General features: G+C 43.4%; 1 protein-coding gene across 3 annotated transcripts in view; it reads left to right on the top strand.

Annotated features, from left to right (window-relative positions):
- The window catches only part of Dnah5 (dynein axonemal heavy chain 5), a 255,115-nt gene that overhangs the window by 173,009 nt on the left and 69,496 nt on the right, over window positions 1-12,610 (top strand). For all 3 annotated transcript variants that reach the window (XM_085831340.1, XM_021183130.2, XM_085831338.1), the window contains 4 exons: window positions 579-810; window positions 3,230-3,344; window positions 3,495-3,671; window positions 8,704-8,907. In XM_085831340.1, coding sequence (XP_085687466.1) covers window positions 579-810; window positions 3,230-3,344; window positions 3,495-3,671; window positions 8,704-8,907 — 728 coding nt within the window. The remainder of the gene's footprint in view (window positions 1-578; window positions 811-3,229; window positions 3,345-3,494; window positions 3,672-8,703; window positions 8,908-12,610) is intronic.

Below are 12,610 nucleotides of genomic sequence, written 5' to 3'. Positions count from 1 at the left end.
CAGTCACTACTTTTAAGAGTAAGATGACTAGCATTTATAAAACAAAGCAAAACAAAACAAAAACAAAATAAAAAAAACCCAAAAAACCAAAAACCAAAAACAAAAACCAACAAAACCCAAAAAATTAGAAACCAAAAACCATCAACAACAACAACAACTCAAATGTAGTGATGAGCATTTCTGCATGAGAAATGACCTATTTGAAAGGAATTAAAGGACTTACCAGTTCCGAGTAAGCTGAAGACTGAGTCTGAGCGGCACGTAGGCACTGATGGCTCTGTTATTTGTATCATTTTGCGATTATGTAACCCATAAACCTGGCTGGCTGGCTGCCATTGATCTCTGCTGCTACACAGAAAAGACTTCTCTATCCAAGTTATAGAAAACAAGGAGTGGTGCTAAATCTAAAGTTTTTAAGGCATTATATATGAAAGGGACAATAAAACTGCCCAAAGTACCGAGAGATCTTTCTCCTGGGGCAACAAAGATTGCATGCAGGCCTAGGAACCACAGTCAGGCAATTCTGAACATGGCCTTGGTGCGCCCGCTTTACACAGTGTTGCCTTTATTCTTCCTAGTGTCAGAACACTTCCTTTCATCCTATACCATAGACTGCACGGCGGAGATCAAGAAGGAACTGGTCCAGTGCATGGGCTCTTTTCAGGATGGGGTAGCTGAAAAATGCGCTGATTACTTCCAGAGGTTCCGGCGCTCTACCCACGTGACGCCCAAATCCTACCTCTCCTTTATTCAGGGCTATAAATTCATATATGAAGAAAAGCACATGGAAGTGCAGAGCCTGGCCAACAGGTGAGTGTCAAGGGTAAAGAAAAGTCACCTTGAAGCACTGGCTCTCATCCCAGAGCCAAACTGTTGGTTGTCTAGGCTTTGAAATGACCAGAAACATTGATGGCTGTCACAATCAGGTTCTCAAGTTAGGGTAGTGTGGCGTCAACACTCCTGCTATCTAAAGAACAGTACATGAGTTTAAACACATTTCCCAAATGTGACACCCAAATCACATCAATTCAAATCATTAATAACCTCAGTGTACCAAAAATTTGTCAGTCTTGCATAAACCAAAGAAATCAAAGCACTTCCCCTTGGAGTAGGTGGGTCAAAAGCGAATCCAGGCTTGTATTCTCAACTTCTCTCCCTGTGTCTCCATTGTCTCTCTTGTCTATAATCCATCTGTTGTATGAGTTTGAATCTGCACTTGCCTGATTGCTGTCTTTTCCTGTCTTGTCTTTCCCTGTGTCCACATCTGTCCCCAACAAAGGGCTTTTACTCTTTATTTATTGAATGGCTCAGAGACAATTGAATGAGGGAAAGAACAAGAGATCCTTTATAGAAACCTTTAACAGGATTTTACAAGGTATTCAATCACTGAATACAACTTACTACAAATGACCCAGATAACACACAAATAAACCCTATCACATATATCTGTGTGCTGTTTCCAGCGTTTATGGTGAATATCATTTAGTATTGCCTTCAAAACAATATCTGTTTTCAGCATTTGTTACCATAACATAGATATACAGGTGCATTTCTTTTTGGATCAGGGTCATGGAAAAGTACAATTTCATTGAAGAAGTCAGAGCGGTCAAGGACACCAAAAGAAAACCTACAACATCAGCTAACCTGGGCCCATAGATGCTCACAGAGACTGAACTGTCAACCAGAGAGCATGCACTGGGTGGACCTAGGTCCTCTGCACATATGTAACAGCTGTACACCTGGGTCTTCATGTAGAACTCCTAACAGGGGAGCAGGGGCTTCTCTGACTACATTGCCTGCCTTGGGATCCCTTACCCCTAACTGGTGGCCTTGTCTAGCCTCAATAGAAGATGCACCTAATCTTACTGCAACTTGCTATGCCCAGGCTGGCTGATATATATGAGAGGCCTCCCCTTTTCTGAGGAGAAGGGGAGGAAAGGTGGATGGAGGAAAGAGGGAGGGACTGGGAGAAGAGGAGGGAGGGTAAAATAAAAAAAATAACATAATAAAAAATGATTAAAGCTATTCACTAGCTTAGATTGTAAACACTGATTAAATGCAAAATGCAAGGCAAGTAGGGTTCATTGTTCGATTTTTCTCTTAAAGGTGGGTTAAACAAACAGGCAGACTGCACAGTAGGGTCAGTCTTAAGTGACCTCAAGGTTCATTATTAACTCTGGCTGTGGGGTTTGGCAAAAGTTCCAGTCTCTTGGAATGTAAGAGATATTTTTATAATATTCTATCACCATAGAGCAGAGGTCTGGGCAGTCCCCCTGTTCCACCCAACAAAGAGTCATCCATCCCAAATGTCATTAGTGCTGAGGTTGGGTGCCCTCTTGAAGAGCCATACAGAGGACTATCCTGGACTCCTGGGGACTTTATAGTTGTCTATATGATAAAAATTTCAGCTGTCCTATGCAGACTGGCACTTCTTATGATATTGACTGACATAGTTATATAATTGACGTGGAAGTGAGGTGAGAATGCAGATACCCCATTCAACCTCCTCTTAGCCTTAAATCCCAATCATCTGTGTGATCAGGGTAGAAGAGTCTAGCTGATGATTGTGGTCACTGCAAAGTGAATATCATGTTGCTGAAGTTTGGACCCAATTTTCCCTAACATTCACATTTGCTGCCATAAAGTAACCAGAACTTAGCCAGGAGAGCCAGTAAGGGATCCTTGCGTAGGAGACAAGATTACATATGAGAGGTCCATAGGTTGGTTACCCAATGGTCCCAAGACCTCTCATCTTCTAGAGAACATTGTTTAAGCCTATGCAGGTAACTAGATCACATCTGTTCTAGTTCAAATTTTGTTTTGTTTCTTGAGTTCACAGAATCTTTTAATTTCATTGGACTATTTTGAAAAAATAAATACCAAACAAACACACAAGTTATTTTCCTTCTACCAACATGAAGCTTTGGCTATGTTGAGTGTGTTGGTATTAGGCCGTGGGTGGTGCACTCTAGATTTCGGTGGTTCCTCATGCTGTGCTCATGTTAACGTGCATTCGCTCCCTATATATGGTGGATGAGGAACATGCACATGTCACTTGGAACTAATCCTTGATGGACCTCCCAAGTGAGGCCCTCTTAGGTTTGATTTTTATCTGTTCTCATTCCTTGTATGACCTTGCTGCACTTCCTAGCGAAATGACACTTGAAAACAAGGGCATTTGCCACTTTTTTTTTTTTAAACATTTCTTGCCTGGATTTTTCAACTCCAGAATGAATACTGGATTGGAAAAGCTAAAGGAAGCGTCAGAATCGGTGGCAGCCTTGAGCAAAGAACTGGCAGGAAAAGAGAAGGAGCTGCAGGTGGCCAATGAGAAAGCAGACACGGTAGGTAGATGGCCACTGTCTCGCAGATCTCCATCTCTGTTATAGTAAACTACCCATTGTTCTGTATGAAAACCGTGTAAAGTAGACAAATCGAGAAATGTGTGCTGCCTCCACAGCATGATGGGATATATTTTTCTTTCTATTCATTAGGTTTTAAAGGAAGTCACAATGAAGGCACAGGCTGCTGAGAAGGTCAAAGCTGAGGTGCAGAAGGTAAAGGACAAAGCACAGGCCATTGTTGACAGCATCTCCAAGGACAAAGCCATCGCAGAAGAGAAATTAGAGGCAGCAAAGCCAGCCCTAGAAGAGGCGGAAGCCGCACTCCAGGTGAATACATGGGAGGTGGCAGGTGCTCACAGGGAAGTCATGTGGACCAGACCAGAGCTCTAGCCTCTGCTTTAGCCGTGTCTGCAGAGACTATCAGCCCTATAGATCTCACACAGACAGATGAACATTTTGTGCTCATTTTTTTAAGGAATAATGAGCCCTGTCACAGAATAGCAGCCAAGAGTCTTGGGTTGTTACTTCAACCTTTTCGTTAATAGTCTGTGTGTCAGCGGGAAAGTTGAATGAAGTTTCCAAGATGTTTCTGGACTCACTGAGGACTTTGAAGTGGGCCATCTATGAGACGAACCTTCCTCTGAGTCTGTTTGTGAATCATCTAAAATGAAGACTGCTGATTTAGTGCAGCCCCTTAATGACAGAGGTGGAGTGACTTCCAACATGGTCAGGGCAACCATGTGGCCATAACAGCACTGATAACCTCACAAAGTGTTTTTTATTTTTTTTTTTTGAGAAATGTAATATGTTCTGTGAGATAGACCATGCCTTATATGGTAGGTCAGTGTTGAGGGATTGATGCAGGATTCTCTTTTAAAGATTATCTTTAATTCATTCCTATTCATCTATTCCCTTAGGCTATTGATCCTTGCCTTAGAAATGGATGAAAAAAAAAACAATTATGCTGTGTGTCCACTGCTAATGCAGGTTATTTGACCTCATTTGGGCATGGATCAAAGTTTGATAATGAGATTATGTTCTCTCACCACTTCCTTAGCACAATGCCTGAGAAATCTCCAAGTCTCCTTGATCCCAGTCTTTAGGTTTTGTTTTGCTTTTTGTTTTAGGCATTTCTGACCTAATAGAATATACCACTAAGTGGTAGAGTTCTTGCTCGGCATATGTGAGGCTTTTTGTTTAGTTCCCAGGACCACAACCAACAATATCAAAACAATAACGGAAGTTACATGTATTTTCTGTGTTTTGAGACAATGCATATATTGCTTTCCCCTTTTCCCTGACTTTCTATACTGTACTTGCATTTGATATGTTCTGCATGTTCTGCCTGAGCTATCCTCCGGTGTTCTTCATGCTCTCCTGGGTCTTTAGCCCCTGAGATCTGCGGACATATACTCCTTCCTCCCCAGAATTTTGTCATGTTGGCTATACTGAGATAAGGGCACTGAGCAACAACTTTTAAAACCCTGTTGAATCCAGGGTACCTATAATCACAGAACTGTCGTGTAAGGCTTCTCTGGTATTGCTTTTAAAAAGAAGGCCAGCATTTTCCCTAAAAGTTAAGTGTTGACATCGTCTGTTCGTATTGTAGGATGTTTCTAGTATTTCTCTAAATTGCAGTTCTCTACAGCTAAAATATTCTGCATCACGTAGCCACTGCTGAAGATGTATGTGGGAACAGAGGTAAGGCGATGAAGCGTTTGTAAACTTCATGTTAGTATAACAAAATACTGGAGATAATTCCTGTAGGAAGAGACCAGGCCTGTTTTAACTTACACATTTAGTGCTTGAGTCTGGTATGAGGCAGCATAATGTGGCCAGGGGACATGGCAGAAAACTGCTCGCTTTAGAAAAGCAAAAGAAAAGAGGAGGAACTGAAGTCCTAGTAGCCCCTTCAAAAAGGCAGGACTCAATAATGGTTTTTATCTATGTTTTACCTCCAGAAAGGCTCCCTCACATTCTAACAGTATCTCCCTGGGGACCAATCTTGGATTTTTGAAGGACACTGTTTCTGAGACCTTGAAAAGTGGTACTGTGAGTCTAATCTAAGAGAATTCTAGATGCAACTAGACACAAACATTGCATCATCAGGTGTGATGGTTTGTATATTCTTGGGCCAGGGAGTGGCACCATTTGGAGGTGTGGCTTTGTTGGAATAGGTGTGACCTGGTTGGAGTAGGTGTGTCACTGTGGGTGTAGGCATAAGATCCTCACCCTAGTTGCCTGGAAGTCAGTCTTCCACTAGCAGCCTTTGGATGAAGTCATAGAACTCTCAGCTCAGCTCTGCCTGCTCCATGCATGCCTGGTTACTGCCATGATCCAACCTTGATGATAATGGACTGAACCTCTGAACCTGTAAGCCAGTCCCAATTAAATGTTGTTTTTTATAAGACTTGCCTTGGTCATGGTGTCTGTTCACAGCAGTAAAACCCTAACTAAGACATCAGCTTATGTCAATCTGAGAAGAGCCCATAACAAAGAATATGTCTCACCAGACTGAAGAGATAGCTCAGTGGTTTAGAGAATTGTTGGGAATTGCAGGCTGGTATCCAGTTGAGCTGAGGTCTGAACCCCGATGGTCATAATTCACGTACATGATGCTCCTGGAACTCTGGCTCCTGCCTAAGTTACCACCTCCCACAGCCCCCACAAGAGAAGCATGGTCAGTAGTCACATAAGCAATGGTCCAAGCTTCTGACCTTCAGGCTAAACTCCTCCCCAGTTACCTAGCAACAGTGAAGACCTTAAAAGGGGCTGTTAGGCTCCCACCTCACTCTCCCACTTCTTTGTTCCTTTACCTTTCACTTCTCTCACTTCTCTCTCCTCTTCCCTTTCTCTTTGTTTTTCCTCTCCTCTTTCTCTCTAGCCTTTCCTCTCCCTCTTCTTCTCCCCCTCCTTCTCTTTTCCCCCAGCATTTCTATAATAAAACTCTTAAACCATAGAGTCTCTGCTCCATCAAGACCTGCTGTGCACTCTGGTCAGTGTTGGGAACTTCTTCCCTTATCCCCTCTCTCCTATAACCCTGGGGCTACAGGGTGTCACCTTGGGGTACCTGATTGCAGGCTGCCCCTTCTCCACACCCCACCAAGTGGGGTCAGCCTTAGATGCTCACCCGGGGCCTTGTGGAAAGCGCCAGCAGCTCTGCCTGCATCTGCCTGCCCAGAGAACAGGAACTCTGGCAGGACGAAGGCCCCCTTTCCTTCCCTTCTTCCCCAGGGTCTCCCCAGGGCCCCCTTTTTTGTTCCCAACAGAGAACAACATGTTGGATCACCTAGTTCATGTCTCAGGACCCATACATTGACTCAGAACTATCCATAATTTCAGTTCTGGGGAGATAATTCCCTCTTCTGATCTCTGTGGGAACTAAGCATGCAAGAAGTAACTGCTATCTTGCCATGGTGTATAAGGCCTTACACATACTCACGTTACTGCAGATGCAGTGAATAGAATCCAATAGCTACCAGAAACACTTTGGGCTCTAGATATAGTATCAAAAGTAGCTCACTTACTCATGTGCCTGACATAAGCACACAACGTCAACCTATGTAATTGATGCATTTTTGTGTAAGTGTAACTTAATCCTAGTTTCCCACTGGCTGTTGCTCTCTTTCCCTCCTTCTTCAGAAGTCACACATCTCAAATAAGGGTCTGACATTTTCAGTTAGTTGCCTCCAATAACCTCCTCTAGCTGCCTAGCTTTCAGAAACGCTGGTAGGTTGAAACAGCTCTTCACAGCCAATCACTAAATTGTGTGTGAGTGTGTACTCCATCTCAGAGAATGTTGATCCGATGACAGGGGATGCAGATAAGAAAGAAGGCTTTAAGACACAGACGCACAGGGTCATGTGCTGTTTATCCTGAAAGCAAGCCTGCATTAGACTCATCTTTCTCCAATACTGATTTCATAAAAAGTTCAGCTGAGAAAATGCTGCCAACTAAAAGAGGCTGATTATTAAGTAATTTGCTGCATAAGAATATCTGTGCTAGAATTGGAATAGAGCCTTCGTGAGAGCCCTGTGAAATTCGAATTGTCCAACTCTCTTCATTTAAAGGCCAGTTCCCAGCTAAGAAACCTCTAATTATTCAATCTGTCAGCCCCAAGGCTACCCTATGGTGTCAGTCCACTATGACAATCTCAGTTGCTTTAGGAGAGGCAGATTCTTGACCTACATAGCTAATGAGCAAAAAGGCCCTGTGAATATAGTATTTTTCCTCATTTCAAACCCTGGTAGTTACTTAAGTGCTGAGTATTTTGTTTTAGACTACTTCTTCTTTTTCTTTTTTTTTTTTCTTTTTTAAAGAAACATAAAGAAGTCTCTACAGTTTTAGGGATGTCACAGTTCCATATCTGCTCACCAACATTTCTCTCCTCTTGCTGCTCCTTAAAATTGTAAAAATATGGCCTCTATGCTCACCCAACCTCACATGAGTACACATACATAAAGGAAGCTAGGTTCTGCATTTGAGAGAGAACATGCAGTGTATGTCTTTCTGAGATGGGGGTTTCTCACTCAATATAAACATTTCCAGTCCCATGTATTATAAAATGAGGTTCTAAGGGAGGAAAGTGGAGAGGGTGTTGGGATAAATGTGATATGAAAATGGGAGACTACTGGGAGTATAAGTGTTCAAAAATGGGGACAGGAAAAGTAGGAGGAGGGTGCTAGGAATGACAAGGGCCAGCCAAAGCTAAGTATGTGTGAAAACGCCATTAAGGAACCTGTGACAAGGTTTCTGAAGAGGATGGCTTAGCAGTTCAAAGCATGTACCATTCTTGCAGAAGATTCAAGTCCGGTTGCTAGCACACTGTTGGGTGGATCAGAACTGCATCTAAGTCCAGCCCTAGAGGACTCTGATGTTCTAACCTTCATAGACACCTGTACTCACCTGCAAACACCACGCCTGTTACATAATGAAAAATAAAATACCTTAAAAAATAATCATAAGCCAGGCAGTGGTGCATGCCTTTCGTCTCAGCACTTGGGAGTCAGAGGCAGGTGGATTTCTGAGTTTGAGGCCAGCCTGTTCTTCAGAGTGAGTTCCAGGACAGCCAGGGCTATACAGAGAAAAACAAACAAACAAACAAACAAACAAACAAACAAACAAACAAACAAACAAAAAAACAAAAAACAAACCAACCCAACCCAACCCAACCCAACCCAAACCAACCCAAAACAAAACATAAAACTTACAGGTTTGTAAGTTAATTTAAAAAAAAAAAATGGAAAGAGAATTATAAAGAATTTTGACTCTGTCTGCTCTCTGTTGAAACATCAGCGTTCAGACACAAAAGTTTGTTTGTCTGCATTTCCTTATCTGAGTGCCATGCTCCATCCCACAGACCATCAAGCCTTCTGACATTGCCACAGTGCGCACCCTGGGCCGACCCCCTCACCTAATCATGCGGATCATGGACTGCGTGCTGCTGCTGTTTCAGAGGAGGGTCAATGCGGTGAAAATTGACCTGGACAAAGGCTGCACCATGCCTTCCTGGCAGGAGTCTTTGAAACTGATGACAGCAGGAAACTTTCTCCAGAACCTACAGGTTGGTCTTTCAACAGAACTGGGCCAAGAGGGGACCCAATTGTCTGTTGTAGTTGAGCCTTTTAATAGAATTCATTTCTAAAAATAGTTAATTCTATGTTTGTAGTTTGGAAATACACTTGAGTACTCTTATAGTAGAGCTTTCTCTTTCAGACATAGTGTTAGACCTTTTCTGGCCACTTTTAGCTATGTCGACAGGCAAACTCCAATAAAAATTGGCAAAGTCATTCTTATGAGACTACATAGATAGATGTACTATCCACATATAAAAATAGATGAGGTTATCCTCAGCACCTTCAGGACTCCCAGTGGATGCAGGAATGTGAGGATGCTCAGGTTCCTTATGTACAGTCACACAGGCTTTGCGAATATCGTTGCGTCTCCTCCTATAGGCTGTAAATGACTGCTAGGTTATTTACAATCCCAACACCGTGTAAATGCTGCCTGGTCACTAGCCGTTTTGTTCTCGTTAGATGACCTCACTATATATCCCACTTGAGCTCATGAATCATCAGCCTCAGCCTCTCAAGGCTTGGGATCACAAGCACATGTCACCATGTCCAGTTTGTTACACTATTTTGTTCAGGGACAGCGCTGAGAGAGCATTCTGTATGTGTTCAGCACAGATAAGGTATTTCTCACGAATATTCTTGGTTTGTTTTGGGGGTTTATAGATACCCATAATCTACTGCCTGTGCTCATATTTACAATTTGATGTTGGCAGTAGTACTATTGGAGGAGTAATCCATAAATTTGTAACTTTGTTGTATATGTAATGTTCAAATTTTAAGAGTTCTACTTAAGGAATATGTATACACATATTTATCATCACTCGAAGCAGAAAAATATATTTAGACTTTCTTTCAAGCTTAAAGCAAGTCAGTAACCTCACATAAAGTAAACATTATTCTCTCCTCTTGTTCGTCATCATTGCTTGTTTGGAAATTCTCCCATATAAAATTATGTAGTATGAGACCTTCCTTTGACCTTCACTTACTGTATAGATGAGATTTATTCTCATTGTGGCAAAAGTGACTTTGCATTCATTTTCAGTTATAGCTTTCTAATATATGATTGGGTAGTGCTACAATTGTTGTGATAATAAAAAGATAAAGGGTATAATTATGTTCTATGGGGTGTGGTGAGGTATGGGGGAAGGGGATACCTTGGTGGGCCCATGCCAAGGCATCCCTTCCCCCTGAGGGACCAGCTATGCATGACTGTATAGTATAGAATAGAGTTTATTCAGGGCACGGGGATTGGAGTTAAGAGAGTAGTAGAGGCAGAGAGAAAGGCAGAGGGGAGAGAAATAAAGGCTGGCTATGATCATGTGGGAGGAAGGGAATGGGGAGAGAGGCAAGAGTAAGAATGAGGGGGGGTGGGAGGGAGCAAGCAGCCCCTTTTATAGTAGGCCAGGCCTACCTGGCTGTTACCAGGCAACTCTGGGGAGGAGCATATCTGGCTGTTGCCAGGTAACTGTAGGGGTGAAGTCCAGACAGAAAACCAACAATAAGTAGGCTTTATTTTGAAGAAGAAAGTAAGACAAAAGAAGAAGAGAACAAAGCCATTGGTTTTCAGTGTTTGCACAGTACAATTACTCCAGGAAGACCAGTTTCAAATTCCAAAAACGATGCTAGGGACGCAGGTCTGGAAAAGGCAGGCAGCACGGCGTCCCGTAGAATTACAGCACACGGGTGCAGCTGGCACCAGTGACCTACAGTCTAGGAGATGGGAAGCCTAGCAAAGCCAGGAGAAACTGAGCTTTAACCAGAGGCTGCCTTTATTCTAAATACAGATATTTACATTGCCAGTGATCGCAACCAGCCTTAAATAGACTTTACAGCTAGCATTTAGACTTTCTGAAATGTTTACAGTCATTTCCACGAGATCCTCTGAATCAACCCCAGTGTGACCCACGTGAACGTTTCCATTGAAGGAGGTTTTGGGTTGTTATTGCCCGCCGCTTTTGTTCCCCTGGTAAGAACACGCTCAGGGCAACCGGAATCTTCTGCAGCACAAGCTTTATTGCTTACCCCATCAGGAGCCAGTGGAGAAGGGAGCCAGAGAGAGAGAGAGATGGTGGAGCCCCCTCCCTTTTATGGAGGACTGTCCTCCGCCTCGGACGTGTCACTCCCTGATTGGCTGCAGCCCATCAGCCAGAGTTGTCGTCACGGGAAAGGCAGAGCACATGGCGTGGAAAGCTACCCCGGCACATGCGCAGTTTGCTTGTTTACTACTTAGAACACGGGTGTCAGTGCCATCAGCGCCATCTTGTAATGGCGAATGTGAAGGCGGCTCCTTACATCTCCCCCTTTTCTTTTATATAAGAGCAATAGGCCACCCATATTAATGAGAGTGGAGATAGAGGTCAAATCCCCAGTGTGTAAAATAGGGGCTTTACACAAAACCTCCTCCCAGGCTCATCACCCAAAGGGGTCTTGGTCCGCTCCCATGTCGTTTTTCCTGGGGGAAGGACACTTGGACACTCAACCTTCTTGAAAGATGACATGTCTCCCTAGAATAGGCTCATATATGCCACAGAGCCCTTCTACTGCAGTGCTTAGCCATGCAACTCTCTCGGGCTGCTGAAGCACACTCACTCTATCCCGTGCAATGAGACTAGCCTCGTGGGGTGCAAGAGCTGAGTGGCCAGCGACCTATTGCTTAAGCATAGATAACCATATATCAGGGGAAGCACCATGTTCTAGTGCTGCAAGCGCCTGGGAAATAATCACCATGTCTCTCCTAGTTTGGGCCTTAAGCTTACAGACCAATCAAAGAAGCAACACTAATCCACAGCAAAGAACAGCTCCAAATAATTCCACTCCCACCCATTCTTTAAAGAAGGAAAATGTTGAAAAGATAGTCCTTAGGTCAGGGACAGGTCCAAGTGCGTGGGGCAAGTCTCAATTTTCAAAGGGTCTGTTCAAATTTAGCCGTCCAATTCTGTATCTCCCAACGCTGCTCTCCCTTTGTTGTTGTCGCACTGGACATCACCAAGACGAGGGACATCAGTATTCCCTTGGTCAGTCTGGATTTTTCGGGTGAGTCTTTCTGGTATCCAAAATGGGTTGTCTTCATTCTGTGGAAAAACACAAACAGCTCCCCTGGATCTTATCAAAATAGGATCCGGGCCTTTCCATTTGTTATTTAAAACATCTTTCCATTTAACCATCTCTTTGGGCCTATCTGGCTCTGAACAATGTCGTTCAGCCGCGGTATGGCCATGAGAATCAAGATTTAAAAAATTGAGTGTAAAGAGTGCCATAGACACAGACACTCTTGGTACTCGGGGTAGAGCCTCCTCGACTCCCCCTTTCTGTTTTATTAGATGGAAGTCCAGTCAGGTGGGTCACGTCCATCTGACGGCAGAACTGTTGGAATTTTTGAGATGTATAAGCTGGTCCATTATCAGTCTTAAGGAGTTTGGGTTTTCCCCAAGCACTCCATGCCTTAAGGCAATGTTGAATCACATGTGAGGCCTTTTCTCCAGTTAAAGGAGAGGCAAACATGATGCCAGAGCATGTGTCAATGGACACATGGAGATATTGAAGTTTTCCAAAGGAAGAAACATGTGTAACATCCATTTGCCAGACCTGTAGAGGTCGAATACCGCGTGGGTTAATTCCCACATGAGGAACTGGCAAGAACTCACAGCAGCTTTGACATTGAGTAACAATGTCACTGGCTTCTTTTCTCGTCAA

The sequence above is a fragment of the Mus caroli genome, unplaced genomic scaffold (genome assembly GCF_978045245.1).
Source record: "Mus caroli unplaced genomic scaffold, Mus_caroli_1 scaffold_16, whole genome shotgun sequence".
NCBI classification, from domain to species: domain Eukaryota; kingdom Metazoa; phylum Chordata; class Mammalia; order Rodentia; family Muridae; genus Mus; species Mus caroli.
Note: the sequence above shows the minus strand (reverse complement) of the source record. Positions and strands in the feature narration are given on the sequence as shown.